Source organism: Indicator indicator, chromosome 26, assembly GCF_027791375.1.
Source record: "Indicator indicator isolate 239-I01 chromosome 26, UM_Iind_1.1, whole genome shotgun sequence".
In the NCBI taxonomy this organism is placed as follows: domain Eukaryota; kingdom Metazoa; phylum Chordata; class Aves; order Piciformes; family Indicatoridae; genus Indicator; species Indicator indicator.
Window position 1 is genome coordinate 4,135,121 of NC_072035.1, and position 19,235 is coordinate 4,154,355.

Sequence of the window (19,235 nt, forward strand, 5' to 3'; positions counted from 1 at the left end):
GTGTGCAGGCACATACACTTTACCACAGCTGGTCTATGGTCAGTATGTGATGCAAACCAAGAAACTCCTTCAGCTACCAGTGCAGTTGGGTAGCGCCATGCAGAGGCCTCCCTCAAACCCATGTATGTAATTTCCTTAAAAGACTTCTCAACTTATATCTTTATTCCATGAACCCAGCAGAAGACTGTTGAATGCTTGACAAGGCACTGCCTCACAGACCCTCACGGAAGGCTACATTCATCAAAACCTCTACCTCTCATCAAAAGAGGAAACGCTTAAGCAGTTCAAATTTAGTGCAGCAAGAAGCTTGCATACAGATTAGCTAATTTATTTGCCATGATGTTGCCAGATACTGTTTTATTAGCTTAATTTGTCTCTAGCTGCACTGGAGACCAAGGTAACTACAGCTGAGATGCTGGAGCCCACATAGTGGGGGAGAAAAAAAAAAAAAAATGACTTTTGAACAAGTATTCTGTTATTCTGACACTTGCAAGCTGGGTTTTGTTTGTTTGTTTTTAAAAAGGCTTGCTTATTTGAAGCAAGTGAAGCTTTTAAAAAGCTAGCTGGCCCTTGGCAAGTATTTTAGACCATTTCTCCACTTCAAAGACTGTTCATATCAGAGATTCTACAAAGTCCACAGCATGCTAAATTGACATAAATCCCTGACAGAAACAGAGCTTATATTTAACCTACTAGCAAAATTCAGCTACCTGAATAATTAATATCCTTCAAATGAAGATTTCACTTAACTCTCTAGGTGTACAATATTAAGTCTATTACCATTTGTTAATTTTCAGCACACCAGTGGAGTTAAGATCAAAATCAGAGAACAGACGTGGAAACTTGGCACCAGTGAAGACTGAGAGCTTTGACACTGGCTTCAGCGAGGCTGGATTTCACCCTTGGTCACTCCATGCTGCTTCAGTTTATTTTTCCTTCTTTCCTCCAGCTCTTTATTTTTTACTTCTTTATCCATTTCCCTTTCCTATCTCTTCCGAAATACACTGCAGCTCCAGTGAGTTCCCAACCCTCAAACAATCAGTTCTCAAACTACACAGCCGAGAATGCCAATACAAATGAAATCTCTGCTGCAGCTTCTACAGAGCTGGGACCACTTTACATCACCTTGTCAGATATTGAGAGGAAATAAGAAAGAAAGAAAGAAAACCCTACAATAAAAGTGAGCCATCTTGTTTCCTTCAAGTATGAAAAGGCTTTGAGAGTAAAGAAATACAAAGCAGCTAATGGTAATCAGTTACACAGAAACCTTCAATCATGCATTTTGCTTCTAGGGAGCACCCAGCTTATGAGACCAAAACACAACATCAGATCCACGTGAAATTCTGTGCCTAATCTGCAAACCAGTTACCATGACTGCACATGCAAATTGGTCAGATAAAAGCCAATCAGAAGAATAATTGGCTATTTGGAGGTACAAAATGACTAATCTATCACAGCCACCACATAAGTGTTTTTTTCCTCTGCTTCATAATTGTGCCACTTAATTCTCCAAGTCCAACCTAGTATTTTGGATGTGACATGGTACAGTAAGCACTGTAACTAAGTGGAAAGCAAGAAAACCCAGGCTCCATCCAGAGATCCACCACTGCTGGGACACAAGTCCAAACTCATCTCTGGCCAGCAGTCCAGCAAAGGAAGTCAAGAGACAACTGCTAAAGGTGACTATTAAAGCCACACCTATTCCCAGCAGTCTTAAACACACCCTTGTAGGGAACTGCCTCCTATGAAGAAGCCTTAGAAGCCACTAACATTGAAAACCACAGCATGAGTTGCATCTGCTGTGTGTCACCAATGACACTTGTGAGCCTAAATGTCAGTGAGGACAGATATTCTTTCCTAACCAGAGTACCTTCAACAACTGAGCTTCAGCATCCCTTTCCTGATGTTATTCAAACATTGCTCTATAGAAAGCATCGTCGCTTTGCAGAACTCCCACGTTTGCCTGCCTAGCAAAAATTTAGCACAAGTGTAAAAACCCTTCACCATTTAGTCTTTTAGTAACTACAATCAGCTTCACTCCAACTAAGGCAGCAGCAAAGCATTAGTGATTTCTTCCCTCATCCAGGAGACTGTGGAAATCAGTGACAAATTACTTTCCTTATTAATAAACACAAAGACTAACTAGCTTCAACTTTTATGCCACTTTTACCTACTAAGATGCCAAGTATTTTCCTGCTGGAAGCATTGGTAATTCCCTTTTAATGCCTTCTTCATTGGATACAAAATTAATTCAACTGAGGCAGAACTGTAGAAGAATAGAGGTGGCAAAGCAGAACGAGCCTGTATAAAATGCTGCACTCAAATGCTTAGGTTTCAAGGATGCCATACCAGCAAGCTTTTTATTAAACACTCCAATAAAGCAGGAAAGTTAAAGCCTTGAATATTCTCCCTTCTAGGCACAAAGCAAATGGATCAGTTGCTAGTAATTATTTGCTTTCCCTGTGCTTCAGGCATTCCCATCTGTGAAATGGGCCTCATATCTTCATTTATCTAGACAGCAAGCATCCTACATGGGAGTCAATACTCCACTGTCATCTTCTTTCTTAACTTCTGAGCTTCCTAACAAAACATCGTCTTCTATTTGTACACTCAGCCCGAAACACAAGTGCTTGACCTTGAAAACTACACAAGGAAACAAGCCTCCCACCTGCACAAAGCTGTACCTGCTCCTACCAAACTAACAGCTGTAGGCAGGGTGTAACAGAATGTTTGCACATATGAACCTAGAGGAAACCAAGCAAGCAGACCATCCTGTGTCTGAAATTACCTGGCTACTCGGACTCCCAAGGGATGCTTGCATGTTTCCTACAGCTAAGCTTCTTGTCCACCTTCTTGCTGGAACTCTAAATTCAGGCTGCAACCAACTTGTCCCTTCTCCTGTAAAGCTCCAGCCAGACTTCTCCCCTCTATTTCTGGCAGGTGTTTTCCCACCTTCTCTCTCCTTATGTCTCCTGATGAATCCGTATGTGCTGCTGGCGATGGGATTTGGCATGCACACTCAGATATAAAAACTCTCTGCCCAGATGTGCTAATCCCCTGTGGCAACCCACTTTACCACACATGACCTCCAATGGCATGATTTGACAAGGTCAATGACTATTCTGCCACAGAGGTTACTGATGTTCACTGAAGTCTCCGATGCACACACAAGAGGGTCCCTCCCCCTCTTTTAATGCAATTAAATGCTTTTTATTTAGAAATTTGCACAATTTACATGCCATTTTCTCATCCTCCTCATACAACCAGCCTCCCTTAAAACCATTATCCCGGGCTCAAACACCGATCTTATCCTCCCCACACTTTCTTCAGCTCCTCCATGGAATTCCAGCAGTTAAAATGACACAAAGATGACCAGAGCTGCTTCTTGTCCCATTCCTTCCATGTAATAAAGGAGAAGTCTGTACTGGATGCACAACACATGCACAGGATAGAAGCAGGGGAAAAAAAAAACAAGACAAACAACAGAACACAAGGCTGAAAAGCAGGAATTCTGTGAATTGAGCTACCAATGGCATTTACAGACTGAACTACTGTTAACCTTCTGCCATCAAGAGGGTTAGATACCTTACCCACTTCAAGCACCAGACCACGCACAAAAAAAAGCTTGTCTCCTCTTTCTCCCTGTCACATTGAAACTAATCAGCGAAAACAAGGTAGAAACAGGGGGTTTGGAGCAATTAAATTGCAAGTGAGGTCTTATCTTTCCAAGTAATCTCTTCTACCCTCAGGCACTCCCCAATACCCCATATATGTCATCACCCCAATTTCACAGGCTTAACCGAAGCCTAGGTCATTCCAGCACCATCATGATTTCATACTGTTTCAGTGGACCCCCAACTCAGATGATCTAAACCACAGAAAGAACACATAGCTATAAACTTGCTACACAAGCTCAGGCTGTATTTGCAGGGTTTCTTTAATCGATGCACATCTGCTCCATACCCTCCTCGCCCCTGTGCCAGAAGGGCATTTGCGTGGCTGTGCAGTCAGCCAGATCAGGGAACCAGGGAATTAGTTTTCCTGGCAGCATAAATGCTAGTCCTGGCACAAGGGAGGTAATCAGAACAAGCAGCCAGGGCAGGAAAGGACCATCCCCTTCAGCAGAAACACGTACTTATGTCAGATTAAAGTGGTCACAGCCCCAGCCCCCTCTCTATTTCTGCAAGCCTGGGAATTACCCAGAAGCATGGAAGACCAAGTCGTTTAGCTTTGCAAAAGGGTGTCTTGTCTAAATACAAAGCTATTTTCACAGCTTGTTTCTTCTCTCACCAGCTTCCCCTCTCTTTAAATAATAATAAAGAAAAGGTTTGAATAAAGGGGTGTGGACCCCATCAGTCACCATGTTCCTGTACTCAAGTACAGAGTGAAGGACAGTGCTGGCCTGCAAAGGGCTGAGGACAGCAGCTCTAGGCTCCTAAATGGAAGGGTGCTAACATTTTCTCTGGCAAGGTAAACAAACCCTGCAATACAAAGATTGAATGACTCCATGGAACAAAAGGGAAAATAAGGTCAAACAAAAAAAAAACAAAAAAACAGAAAGAAAAAAAAAAGGAATGAAACAAGAAGCAGCCAAGATGAGAGAGATGGCAGATACAAACACACAGACTAAAACCCCCAAGAGGCTACTCACTAGCTCTGAAGCTGAGCACATGGAAAAAGGAAAGAATTTACTTCTTCCTCAACTGGAATGTTTGCATAATTGTCACTTTCAATTTTACATAATTTCTTTTGCTACACATTTGTCTGTGTCTAGGCCACCACGCATGAAATAAATCCCTGTATCAGAGCACAGCCTGTCTGTGCTCCACGTGGGGCTAAGGAGATTGGGTTTCCCATTTATTCCTGTATTGCATTCCAAGAAGGTGTGAACAATGCTTTATCAGACTTAAAATAATATGGAGTAAACAGATATCCAGCCCAGCCAGGATGGTTTTGCCTAGGCAGATTTTTCTAAAATGACAGAGAGTAGGTGAGTATATAAATCATAAGTGTTACTTAAGCTCTAACTAAATACCATTTTTCCCCCTTCCCACCACAGGGCACACTGAACAGAGGACAAGCATCACATCAACAAGTAACTCAACCTGTAGTTTTAGTAAAAAATTATATTCATTCACTTTAAGTATAGGTGCAATTTTCTTCATATTTAGTGCTGATACCCAGATCCCCTACTAACAAAAAGTTAAACTGTAAGGCCAGATAGTGAAATACCAATCCTGATTAGGTTTTTAAGACACATTTTTAGATATTGTTTATAAAAAAATCTACATTAAGATGAGTGGGGGCAAAGAATGAACTTTCAACATTAGAAGGAACAGCATTCAGTAACTTGGCACCCAGATTCTCATTCATTATTTAATAATAGAGACAAACCATTTCAATGATCATAGTCTAAAGGAAGCACATCAATATTTCTTTATTCAGGCTGAACAAAATAGGGAACAAAAAGTTTCAATGCTGTTAAACACTGATGTTTAAACTTACTTCATTCAGCTTTAAAGCCCAACATAATTATTAGAAGAACTGGAGAGTCCAGGAAAAAAAAGTTCTGTACATAGCTGCAAATGTTTTATCTTGTAATTCAGCTGCAACCCAAATTCAGACCTTCTCAAAAGGTACCTGCAGACCCCAGAAAAAAAGACATTTGGGTGTTTCTAGTTTGGCAGCTGCCTGGGATGTGTAAGCAATAGGATGTCGATTTGCCAGCTAGGAAAACCTCTAGCATTTTTCTGTTCCTCTCACCAGCATCAGGAAGACATTGCAAGACACCAGCATTTACTCTTTTTGAAAAGGCCTGATTGTCACGAAGACAAAAAGCCAGCTGATTTCCTTCCCCCCTCCCCCATGCTTTTACCCTTCCAGCCCTGTTCCCAGCAGCACGCCGGTGAAACTGCATTGCCACAAGCTGCCACTCCCCCCAGAGCATCCCTCTGCCATGGGGGAAGGGAGACACCCACGCTCCACTTTCTGCTCCCGGCCATCAGAAAGGCCACTTTTGCACCACGATTAACCCCTTGCCAAACTAAAAACACGTGCAAGAATGCTGCAGTAAAATTCGTTAAATAAGCCACAATTTGTTTCCTCCCCCCTATGTCTGTATCCTTATTGGCATGCTTTCTATGCCTGGGTTTACACTTCAGGCACAGACTCATTATTCCTGCAGTATTCAGCAGAGACTGAGTGAAGAATCACATTTTGCTTATGTTGAGAACATCGCAAAGGTAACACTAAGAAAAACACCAGTGACTTCATCTGCTAAACATTTGTAAACAGGGAATGGGAATTTTAGCACGCACACACACAAGCACAAAAGGAGACAGAGAGAGAAGAACAAAAAGAATTCATCTGCTGCTCAAAAAAATCTACTTCCTCTCCTCAGTATGTGCTCCTTTTTGTCCCAGCAAGCTCAGTAAAAACTGTGAAAAGTCACCTACTGGCACTTAGCCGAAACTCAGAACCACATAAAAATCACATCAAGAAATTCCCCAAACGAAGGCAAGCTTCATCTGCTTGCAGGAAGCATGGGACTTGGTCAATAGTGTCCATTTACTGAAGCCACCCCCCAGTGCTGGCCACATCACCACCACCACAGGAGACAGGCGCACCGTGGAACAGATGCTCACCCAGCCTAAGATGGCACAGCCAGACCTCTCCCACTGCCAGCCCCAAGGCAGCACAGACCACACCACCAGCAGCCTCCTCATAGTTTTTGCTGCTTGTTTCCATTCAACCCAGATCTGAGGTTTCCTAAAAACTGGGCTCAGCTGAAGTTTGAGACCAGCATGTGAGCTAACTTGGTTTATTTTTAGTAACTCCACGTTACCTGCCTGCTTTCCGACACCGGTGTGCACAACCAGGCAGTCTTTCAACCCTGCTGGGACAGTGCACAAACCTCTCATCTGTTTACAAAGGCCTGTAGTGACAGGAAGAGGGGCAATGGTTTGAAATTAGAGAAGAGCAGATATAGATTGGATGTTAGGAAAAAGTTCTTTACCGTGAGGGTGGTGGAACATTGGAACAGGTTGTCCAGGGAAGGAGACGAAGATATTTAAGGTCAAGTTCAACAAAGCACTGAGCAGGATATTCCTGCTGACTGCAGCAGAGTTGGACTAGATGACCTTTGGGGGTCCCTTTCAACCCAAACTATTCCATGATCTCCAAGCAACCCCAGCAGGCAGTGGCAGGAAAATGTGCCAATTGGTACAGGCCAAAAAGAAAGGAACAACCTTTGTAGCAACACACATGAACCATTAAGAAAACCAAGTAACTTGATTTATGTACAATGTATTTAACACAGCTAAATGCCAGCAGTTTGCACCCTACCCTTTCTGAAGTCAAATTAACATCTTAACAGGTCACACTGACCTTAGAAATAAGCTTACAGAGAAATGTCATCAACTTGCCCATTTGGGACACATCTTTATGTAAAGACTACATGGAAGACTTACACCCAGATATGGTGTGGAAGTGCAGACCATCAACATAACAGCAAACAGCTATTCAGTAACAGTGAGCACCAACTGGCCTTCAAGCAGAAACTCAGTAACTGGATGATGATGACATTCCCGGCCCTAGTGTTTGTTTTGGCAGTGGTAAAGAAAATCCACTGATATATTTTGACCAGGAAGCAGTGATCAGGAAACCAGCAAATACCTCACCCCTGTTCAACAGGGAGACTTGAATATCTGCTCCCCTGGAAACCCACACATGCCTGCTTCATCCAAGCACCACAACAGATTTCAATTATCAAGAGAATTTTAAGATCTTCAAATCCAGTAGCATGGCTTGCCTTGAAGATGCAGCACAAGAGCAATAAGTGCCTAAAGACCAGAAGCTTCATAATCCCAGTGATGACAAGCTTGAGCTCCTCTTGGGTGAAGGAAAACGAGGCAATACACTTGAGAGATTTCACAACCCATTAATGTGTTTCTCAAGACACAACAGGTCTGAAGCTAAGAAACCAAAGATGCTCTGTCTGAAAACACCTTGCATAAATAGTCTGCCTTTAAAACAAATAAATAAATAAACTTCCAACTTCAGAAATAATTCTTGGGAACCTACCAAGAAAACAAGCTACATATAGTTGTTTATCTGAGGAGTTTACACTCATTTACACAGGCCCCCAATACTGTAGTTCATAACCTCTGTTTTGAAATGACATCTCCTACACTTGCCAAAACACAAGCTTATTTTCTAACTGGCACAACTGGGTTTGGTGTTAACATGAGGCTCTAGCCAATCCTCTGTCCAGCAGCTGCTAAAAAGATCATCTTTTATTTCAAAAAGCCCAAAACCTGTGCAGATGACTTCGTAATGAGGATGACAAACCTTTCCCAATTGAGCCCTACAAGCATTCTTGCCTGGATGCAAACAGTATTTTAATATTTAAGTCACATACCCTATGTGACTTAGTATCACCCAACGATGTGGAAGAAAAGTCATGAGCTGTATGAAATCAAGTTACAGACCATGTGCAGCCCAGAGGCTCTCATTTCTGTTTCATTAACCCTCTTCCCAATACAAACAGCATCAGAAGTGTCAGCGCCAGTATCGAAGTCATCGCAAAATGGTTCTCTCTACACAAGTTATGTCAACCCCACAGATGCAGCCATCTCCACAGCAATGGCAAGGATCTGAGAAAGCAGCTCGACTCCCAGCTCCCATCTAGTACCTGCAGGGCCAGCCTGCAAACACAAAATCCCCACCCGCCCCCCTCACTGCCAAACCCACGCTGGGAGGCTGCCCGGGGAGCGTTAATAGGGTTTGAACAGGGTTATCAGTTTGTTTGATGTAATCAACAACATTACCATGTGCACATTATAATGAACATACAGACATCTGCAGAGCTTGATGGATGAGCTGATAGCAGGCGAGTTATAGAATCCATCTGGTTGGAAAGCCATTGTCATTTTCAGCTAATAGGTTGTGTGTGTTTGTTGGTTTGGGTGGGGGTTTCTTGTTATTAAATACACCGAGTGCTTTAGTCTGGGGGGGAAACAGGAAGAAGGTTTTTGCCTGTTTGGCAACAAAACCTGTCTTGAGATACAGGTCTGTTCTGCATCAGAAGAGTTTCTTAGTAAATGCACAAATGAGTGCTTCCATTAGAAGCAAGATTATAAATCCAAAGCAGCAGGAAGGACTTACAAAGCCTATGAGAACTTAAAAAGCCCTTTGACTCTAAGAAGAGACAGAGAAATAAAGATGGGAGAGCGGGAGAAAAACTATGCTAAAAGTTTACACTTGCAGTGGTACCCAGAATATAGCATGCTCTGGGTACACTCAGGGCACTGCACTGGTCAGTACATCAAAAGCAAAAGACACACGTCACACATGAACCTGGAATGAGGCAAAGGAAACATTTCACAAGTGGTCCTCTCAGGAAAATTTCCACTTTGGCTGCAAGCTACCAGAGAAGCAAACAAGACCAGAAGACATTAGTGCAAGTATTTGCTGCCCATTACAACATCCAGCACACAGTCACAAGCTGCATTTGCTCCCATGCAAAACCCATCCCTGGGAACATCTGACCGTGGATGAGCACTTCCCCACCCCATAACAGAGCAAAACAGGGAATGCCCCCATGGCTCCCAAGCACCATTGGCATCAGCAGCTCTTTCATCCAAGGCTGTTCCACCACCTCCTGCACACACAGTGTGCATTTCATGTTGCACTCTGAAAGAGACAAGACAGTTTTCTCGAGTTGGAGTGGTGAAAGGAGTTTCCCAAGTGACAAATCCAACCTCCTGTTGGGTAACCAAGCAAGGCCAGCAGCTGCCAAGGTGACACAGGCAGCGATGAGAGAACTTGCCCAGAGCTCAGAGAGGAAATTTGTGGCAGAGTCAGAAAGAAAACCTCGTTATCTCAACTTCCGGACCCCTCTGCTAACCACCAGACCACAAAACACTTTTATTGTAGGATAGCATTACAACAAATAGCTATTTTCAGTGTGCATTAAAGCCCACTTTGCAGTTTTACTTTTTAAAAATCCACTTTTACCCCAACTCCAAAGGATTGCAAAGCAGCCCTCTGACGCAGCATAAGCAATTTCTCCCTCCTTTGCATGCCCCAGTTTTATTAAGTAATCCCCATAAAAGCAATTACTGAGCTTTGGACTGAAAAATAACTAGGGGGAAAAAAAAAAAAAAAAAAGAGAGACAGCAAATTCTGTGTATCTTCATTTGCATACAGATTCCCTCCCTCCCCCTTTCTAAGGTTTTTGCCATGAGGTCTTTTATGTCTCTTTCAATAATCATATAATTATATGATTCCTGAAGTACACGCTGGCAACACTTCAGGGGATTTTAGTCATTACAGGTGACAAGACTTTTCTCTCATGTCTAATGCTCACTAGGATTTCCTTCCACTTCATTCACAGATAAGATGAAGAAGTGAGTGACACCCAAAACCCCCTCCCAGGCAGATTTGGGGGGAATCAGTCCTTCCCCTTCTCATTATGGACACAGGGAAGCGTGCAGAGCTGAACTGCAATGAACTTCAACCAGAAGGAAGGCTTTTTTTTTATCAATTTAGGCAGCCCATCACTTTGCACAAGCACCACACCCAACTATTTTGATGGCTTTCACACCGTTTTTTCTTTAACTTTACAATCTGAAAGAAATGCCAAGGTTCCATCAAGGACCAAAAATGCTGCAATTCCACTTCTTCCAATGGTTGCAAGTTCTTAATAAGCTGTCAAAACACCATGGTTATTTTACATCAGGTTTGACTAAATCCATAAACATCTTTTAGCCATACACTATCTTGAGTCTCACTCCCCCCTGAGTGCAAGTATGTACTCAGCCTAAGTGGGATAAAGAGGCTGCACATCCTCTTCAACAGCAATGCAAGAGACATTTATGAGCCACCAAAAAAAAAATTAAAAAATATCAACAGCACTAATACAGTTATTAGCTGATGCACTTGATGTCATTGGAAGGTTCAAGACACTTCTTCCCTTAAAATTCTTTGGGGTTTTATCTCCTCTCTACAGGAGCTACCAGGAAAGAAGCTGCAGCCTCACTAACCAACAGGAGGGTCACAGAAGTGAACTTGATGTCCCTCAGCACACCACAGCCTGCAGAATAGCCAGAAGCCCTGAATTATCATGTGTTTCCCAACTTGGGCTGTCTGCTTCCTCCTAGCCGAAGGATCTCCTCACTAAGTACTGGCTAGACCAGGGACATGCTAGCATCAGTCAATCAATCTATATTTGGAATTGGGGGGGAGGGGGAAACCCCATGCCACCAAACAATTAGAGTCATTTTTATGAAGTCAGAAAGAACATCTGTTGGAAAGGGAGATAACTTCACGTACAGGCACAAGTGCACTGCATATTATTTTCCCCGAATGCCTCTCTATCAGAGCCTGTTCAGGGAGAGCAAGGCACAGAAAAGGACACAGAAAAGGAGCCCAACCAAGCACAGCTCCCTTTGCCCTGCTGACAATGCCCAGCCATCCCCAAAATAGAACATTTGACTTCAAATTGCCATGTTTGTGTGGCATAACTATAGATAGCCAGTACAAGATTAAAAAAAGCTTTGCTCTGCACACAAAGGGAGAGACAGGAATGGTGCCATAAGCCCATGTTTTGCAGCCAGGAGCTCAGGGAAATCATTTTGATCCTTTCAATCCCCTTATCCATGCCAACCACTGACCTTGCAGATGCAACTTTTGTTCAACTTTCGTCCCTTTTTGGCTTGAAGCAAGACAGAGCTACAAAGGGGAGGCTCTCCATTCATCCCAGACCATACGAGAGCTATGTACATAGCTGCTCCTGTGCTCCTTTTCACCAGGTATTTCTGAACTTCAGATCCAGTCACTCAGTAGAAAATAATTAAACTGACAGGCACCTACTTAGCAGTTGTTACAGCTCCACACAGCTGCTAGCCTGGTTGGGCTCTGGGTGGGAGAGCCCTGCAGCCAGTGCAGTTCATGCCTGCCCAGCTTTCACAATTGCTTGCACCAGAGGAACTGGACCAACAACTAAGTGCAGGTTTTGCTTGGAAGCTGTTTAACCCTCTCCTCCTCTTAAACATTTTGGATTAATAACACACAAAGACTAATTCTCCTTTCAGCATCTGAACAGTACACTTACTAGTTCATTAGCTTCAGAAAAGAAACTGTTTTTCAAGGAGATGGAACAGGGCCAGTAAAACAATGCTCTGACTCTCTTCACCATGTGAGGAGCACAGCTGGAGTGGTCACAGCCCCCGTTGTGCTGAACACAGCAGAGCCAGAAGATACTTAAACAGCAGGAGCCACTCCACCTACATAAAACTCTTTTATACCTTTACCATGATAAACTGGAGGCATTAAAGTGCAGCGAATTGGAAATGGTTCTCACTTACAGTTGGATGTTCACATACAGCTAATACCAAGATGTACATCCCACATACTGCATTGCAAATCTTTAATAATATATTGCATCAAGCAGGACACGGTGTCTCCATTCTGCTGATACTGTTCACTCTCAAGTACTTGCTACAGCACCAGAGACAAGCCACACTGTTTCCCACAACCTGTACGACCATGACCAGGACAAAGACTAGAAGCTAAACAAGCTGAAGCAATAACCACATTTTGGTAGAACCTTCCCCAGTTGAAATGAACATGGGTCTAGGATCTATTTACATGCACAGACCACCAGTCAAGCTTTATGCAGGGGGAACAGCCTGCAGCAGCTGTGCCTGGAGAATTCAACACCTCACACTAAGAAACAGCAAGAGATCAAGGATACCAAGAGGAAAAGAAAAACCACCCCAAAACCTTTTTATCAGTGTAACTGTCTCCACCCTGGGTATTGTATCTCTGTACCTATATGAATTTTTAAAAAGGTAGAGTTGTGAGATACATCAGACCCTCTGCACAGCAAGCAGGAATCTATCAAAGAAACAAAGTGAACTATGCCAGGCTGATCTCATCCTACCTGGCTCCCTTGCTCACTGTTACTTTCCAGAAAGTAGCCCTGTGATTAGTCAATCTCAATCTGTGAAATAATTGAGATAAATGATAAAAAGTGCAACTTGTTAACATGCTGGGAGGACAGTCAAGTTCTCAGTTCTCACTAGACAAGAAGCCCCATGTACTGCAGCAACTAATCATTAATTTGGATCCAATATGAGATATTGAGAGAAGTAGAAAACTAACTGCATTACCTCCCTTTTGTAAATAAAAAACCCTTATGTGTACAATGCAGACGGGTTTCTATTCCTTAAAAATGATACATTCAAGTTGTTTTTAAATTACTTGTATTTAACTTCTGTATTTCTCTCTGGTGGTTTGTCCAACCGAGCTTTCAGCAAGCCTCGTCTCATGTTTTACTCCAGGGTTCAGGCTGCTGTAAAAAAGTTCAGAAGATATGCTACAGAAAACTATTTTGGAAAAATTGACAAAATATCAAGAGGTCTTTCAAAAAAAAAAAAAAAAACCCAAACCAAAACCCAGACAGGGTCAAGCGCAGTCTGAGCTAAAAACAAGACCTCAGGTAGGGACGAGGGTGACCCCTGAGCCCGGTTGGGATTTCCACAGCCAAGCCTCAGGTAAGGAAGCCATTTACTTTCTCTGATGCCACTGCAGCCCCTTCAAATGCACTAACAGTACCTGACCTGGCTGCAGGCATTGCCCTGGCCATGGGCTGTACTCACTGTGCACCTGATGACTCCTGCTGTACAGCTTGCTCTCCTGTGCACAACAGCCCTTTCATCCCAGCAGGTGTTACTGAGAATGCTGAGAAAAGAGCTGGATCCTTCCTCACCATTGCCCACCACCCGACAATGATTCGCAGGGAATCTAGCTCCTCTGGTTCCTGGCCCAACTGAGCAGACACCTCACACTTTCCAGAGCTCACTCCTGTGTTTTAGCTCTACATTAACCACCTCTTATTCCTAAACAAGAAGAATACCTTAAGTACTCACTTTGGACAAGATGCAAAAAAAAAAAAAAAATCAGCAGCAGCTAGGAGAACAAATCAATGGAGACTAACAAGCCTTCGGGAAAACCAAAAGGCATTTAGAGCTAAAGGCACCATCCAGAAAATCATTAGCTCTCCTGAGGTTAAAAGCACTTTCTTGAAGGAATCACCGGTCATCAGAAACACTGACTTGATAGACTATCACTTGGCAGTTAAATAGAAGGGGGAAAATATTTAAATACCTAGAAACTTGTCTGAAAAAAATCTAAGACCAGATACAGAAAAAAACTAAGCTGCCAAGTACATATATAACGATATGAGAAGTTACATAGCTAAAAACTAGCACAAAACCTTTGGAACAGGAAGCTGCAGTTAAAGACACTGGTTTTCTTATCAAAGAGAGATCAGAGCAACAGTAACAGCACAGTGTACAACACACATGTGAAAACAGCCTTATCAAGATAACAGCTGAAGAACTTATGGATTCTGTCCAGAAGTCTACTATCACCATTAGGCTTTCTAAACTCTGCTACCCTCAACTGAAAGCAGCAGAGAAGGGACCGCGATTTAGCACTGCCAGGCTTCCGGATACGGCCAAAAGTAAGAGTGGGGACAAAACATTCATCTCCTTAGGGTCTGTGACCAGATGCAGCTGGGCCTCAGCTCTGCTTGTAAGGGCAGAATCACCACTTCAACATAACATGCACAAAGTCAAGGTCTGCCTCTTCCCAGCATGGGGATCTACTTCTGCACAACACATTGCTCCATGCACGTTTATGAGTGGATTCCCCACGAGGTTCTATAAATAGGTTAAACACTCCTAAAAAAACCAGACACACCATGAAACTTAAAAATTTCCACACAGCATTCCAAAGCTTTGCTGGAATCTGTAAAAATGATAAACAACAGCCAAAAAGAAAACACAACCCCTTGTCTTTCCAACTACTTTGGGAGAACAATTGCTCTCAAAGATCGCATTCATTAACATTCTGATGAAGTCCCCTTTTAGCGCTGTTTTTCATACTTGAAAGGAACAGCTATGATCAGAGAGAGCCCTCAACCACTGACTCACTCATTTAGATTCTCTCGCTCTGATTCACCAATCACCTTCAAGAATAATTAGCAGCTTCGTCTGAACGTAATGAATATACACACATGCTCACACACATACCATTCATTTCAGAAGGCAGAGAGAAAGCCCCCATTTCTCAGCTATTCTGACCCCTGATACAAGAACTATCTCTCCAGCAGTACCATCACCCAATGGTTTTCCACTAGCCACCCATCTCACTGACCACCTCAAGACAGTAGGTCAAGGCAAACTTAAGTTTCCAGGTTGTTAACTCCGTGGTTGTGTTTGGTGTCTGGCTGTTAGAGAAACAAAACAAAACAAAACTGCACTACACACATCAGCTGTGGGTAACCGGAGTCAGAGACAGGTTTATACACGATTCAGGGGAAGGGAAAGGGGAAGTTTTAACTTCTTATGCAGAGAAAGAGGCTGCTGCTGGTTTGTCTGTGGGTTTTTATTTTCCTTTTTTTCCTTAATTTAAAAAAAAAATATACATAAACAAATATCTTTATGTGTAGGATAGGGAATCCATAAGTCAAGTCACAAGTTAGCCCCGAAACAAGATGATAACTGCCAAAGGAAACAGTGCCACATGAGTTAAATCAAAATCCAGAAGGCTTAAAATTCACACCTAAGAGCTAAAGCAGACATCATAAAGCCATGCCTCAGTATTAATCTTAACTGTTCATACCCACACATTAAGAAAGAATGCATACATTCTATAAAGCACCCTTTACTTACAGGAACACCAGTAGTGAGAAGTTTCTTGAGTGGGGAAAGGGAATTCACAGTATTTTGAGATTAAAAGGAAAACAAACAAAAAACCACCTTACCTCTTTCAAATGCTTCTACCATTGGCTTCTGCCTAATCATTGAGAAATTTAATTTCCAAGGGGAAGCCCAATGCTTAGCTGGCCTATTAAACTTAACCACAGATCACTGTACCATCAAGTGACAAACCAACCTAGAAGAACACCCCACAAAAGGATCACAATGAACTACCACATGTGCAATAAACTCTCCTTTTAGGATTAGAAATTAAGTAAAACAGACTTTAACTCAGTACTGACCCTACAAAACATACTCACTAAGTCTTTCTTGCCCCTCCAAAGCACATAGGTTTCAATTCTTATTTTTAAAACAACCTCACAGCAGATTTAAAGTGCTCTTAAAAAACAAATGCATGCTGAAATGCAAATCTCCTCCAGAGCAGAAGAAAAACACCTGTTGCAGCAAAGTTCACTGGAGAAGGCTGCTCTGCACCATACAAAGACCTTCCCTTTGCAGTCATTTTCACAGGCATACAGTGCCTTTTGCCTCAACAGTCCCCTTCCATTGCTGCTGCATCAAATCTGCCAGACATCACCCATGGTCAAGGGCAGAGCTGCAGAGGAAAACCCTTACAATGCCGAGGACTTTCTGCTTTTTAGGGTTACTGGGATTTATAAAATGCTGGTGACCCTTAGGGCTCTCCAGAACCTCAAACACAACACACCTCCTAGTTCAGGACCTGAAAGGAAAAGGAGGATTCCTCTTGCACTCTTCCCTCTGACAGAGGTCCCAGCCACTTCTTGAGATGCTGAGGTACACACTTTCTCTTTCTATTGTGTTTGCTAGCATGCCAACAATTCACTTCAGGCAGTACTGAAGTTTGAAAGGGATAGTTTGGTAAAGACATATACACACACATATTTTAAATAAAAACCAGAAGAGCTTTAACAGACAGATGTACTTTGGGGTGACAGGAGTTTAAGGTCACCTTCTACCCTTGTGTGGCCTCTTATCAAGGTTACGGTTTGGTTGATTTGATAACAAAGCTTATCCCATTTGGAAAGCCCAGAGTTTTTTCCCATCAGCCCTGGAGGGACTGCACTATCATTTGAATTCTATTTCCTGATAATGTGCTCATCATGGTAGAAAATTTCTGCAGGAAGATGAATTTGACTTTCTTCACTGACAGCTCAGCAGAGACTCAGGGGTTTAATTGGACCTCTCTGCTGATGCATATTTGACTAAGAGCATGGCCAAGGAATTAAAAAAAAATAAAAATTAAAAAAATGGAAGATACAGACATGTCTATGGATACAGACAGGTTTTGGAGGCACATGGAGCAGATTGCTCACTCATTATCAATTCTGCATACACAAAGTAGTTAGCTTTCCTGTTAGGACAACACCCAAAACCATGTTGCAAAAGGCCAAAGAAGAGTCATGGCCAAGATAACACATATCATCTCCCCACTCCACTACCTACACACCTACTGCTGCCCAAGGACTGCTGGTCTTCCTAAATAGAAGACCAAGCAAAGGTTTCATGGCCCTGACACCAGGGTGGGCAGCCAAGGCATCCACTGACACCTCCGTGGAGGCACTGGGACCATCTCTGGAACTTTGAGAAGTTAGTTCCATCAGCAAAAAACTCCCACTAGCTAAGATGTCACCAGAGGCCTGCACAGCAGGAGAAGTGGACTGGGGAGAAGAAAAGCCCACAATCAAAATGGGATCTCAAAGTCTGAGGCAAAGATTAATGTTAGAGATCCCACGGCAAAACTGAAATGGTCATCAGCCTGCACAGACCCCTTGTCACTGTAAGGTGGGTTCATTGACACAGAAGTGGCAGAAAGTCTGAAACAGGGAGAGCATCCCACAACTCTGCCTACAGTGTCAGCACTGTGCGTCAAAGAAAGTGGGCAAAGGCACCAGGGTTGGTCATATTTACTGGGAATTCAAGTTATTACTCCTGTCAAGTGACTTGCTAGGTGCTTTCTCTCCACAACTCGCTTCCTCCCCTCGTACACAAACAAAACAAAAACCAAAAGCCAAAGTCTTGGTTTGTCAATGCCCCTCTGAAAATATTAAATTTCCTGCTCTGCTTAACTTAGCTCAGACAAGGCAGGCAGTATTTGCTCAGCAAATATTGTTTGTAATAAGTTAGACAAGCAATATTTTTTGCCAGCCTATTAACACCAGAAAAATATGTACAGTCAACAAGAGATGAAGAATTTGTTCAATTACTTCAAAAATGGGAATTACAACCAAGGGATTATTATCCATTTAAACATCTCTTTTCCACAAAATGTCAAACACTAGCCATTTGCTAACAATCTCCGGAGACAGATAAAGTAACATTTTGGCAATGCAAACACAAACTCCTCGAACCGGGAAGGGGGGGGAGGAAAGAGTAAGGGGCCGGGGGGGTTGCTGGGGGAAGCTCCATTCACAACAACACCGGACAGTCCCAACACGCCAGGAATATTTTGCAGCCCTTCACCAGCCAATTAAAACCCCAAACAAACATTTGACTTGCCCTAAGTGATAGTTAACACCAGTCGAGGCCGGGGGAGAAGGGGGGGGACTGGGGAAGAGGCAGAAAAAGAGGGATGGGGAAGGGGAGGCAGCAAGTTGCCAGCAGGCTGCGAGCACTCGGGTCGCCTCGCCACCCTCCTGACCGCAGCCTCGAGATCCCTCCGGGCTGACACCAGGATTAATGCACATTAATTGCTATTTGCAAAATTCAGCAGCCTGAAAGCGCCGCGTTTCCTTTTGCAATTTTTTTTCCTCCCTCTCCCCCCCGCCTCCATTCCCTCTCCGAGCCCCAACCCCCGCTCGGCAGGAGGGCAGAGCTCCCTCCGGCCCCCTCGGCTCTTACCTCCAGCGCTTCCAGGGTGTTGAAGCTGGCTATGGCGAAGCCATCGATCAGATCCTCTTCCTGGGAGCTGGACGCGCGGCGGCGGCGGCGCGGGGGCCGGGCGGCGCGGGCGGCGGGCGGCGGGCCCCGCGGGGCGGTGCAGTTCTGGCCGCCGTTCTCCTTGCCGGGGCTCGGCTCCTTGTCGGAGCCCGAGGAAGGGCTCTGGTTCCGCGGGTCGCGGGCCGCCGCCTCCCGCCGCCGCACGCGGTCCCGCTGCGACCTCGACCTCCGGCTCTGCCGGATTTTCCCATCCATTGCCGAAGACGAAGCAAATTTAAAAATATTTTAAAATAATAATAATAAAAATAATTAAAAATTTAAAAATAAAAGAGAGAGAGAGAAGGCCGGGCGCGTGGGGGGATAAGGGGGTGGGGGCGGGGGGGGTGCAGAGAGGGGAGAGAAAAGTCGCCCCCCTCCAAGTCACCGCTTCCCCTCTCCAAACCCCGGAGCCCTTAAAAAAATAATAATAATTTAAAAAAAAATCAACAACAACAACAAAAAATCCTGCTGTTCAGAGCCTCGGGATCCAGGGCGATGATAATCCAC

At 43.6% G+C, this 19,235-nt stretch overlaps 1 protein-coding gene across 1 annotated transcript in view; it reads right to left on the reverse strand.

Annotated features, from left to right (window-relative positions):
* FBRSL1 (fibrosin like 1) overlaps positions 1 to 18,944 on the reverse strand; it is a 546,528-nt gene extending 527,584 nt beyond the window's left edge. Inside the window, exon 1 of the mRNA XM_054392510.1 lies at positions 18,651 to 18,944. Coding sequence (XP_054248485.1) covers positions 18,651 to 18,944 — 294 coding nt within the window. The remainder of the gene's footprint in view (positions 1 to 18,650) is intronic.
* Positions 18,945 to 19,235: the final 291 nt, after the last annotated feature.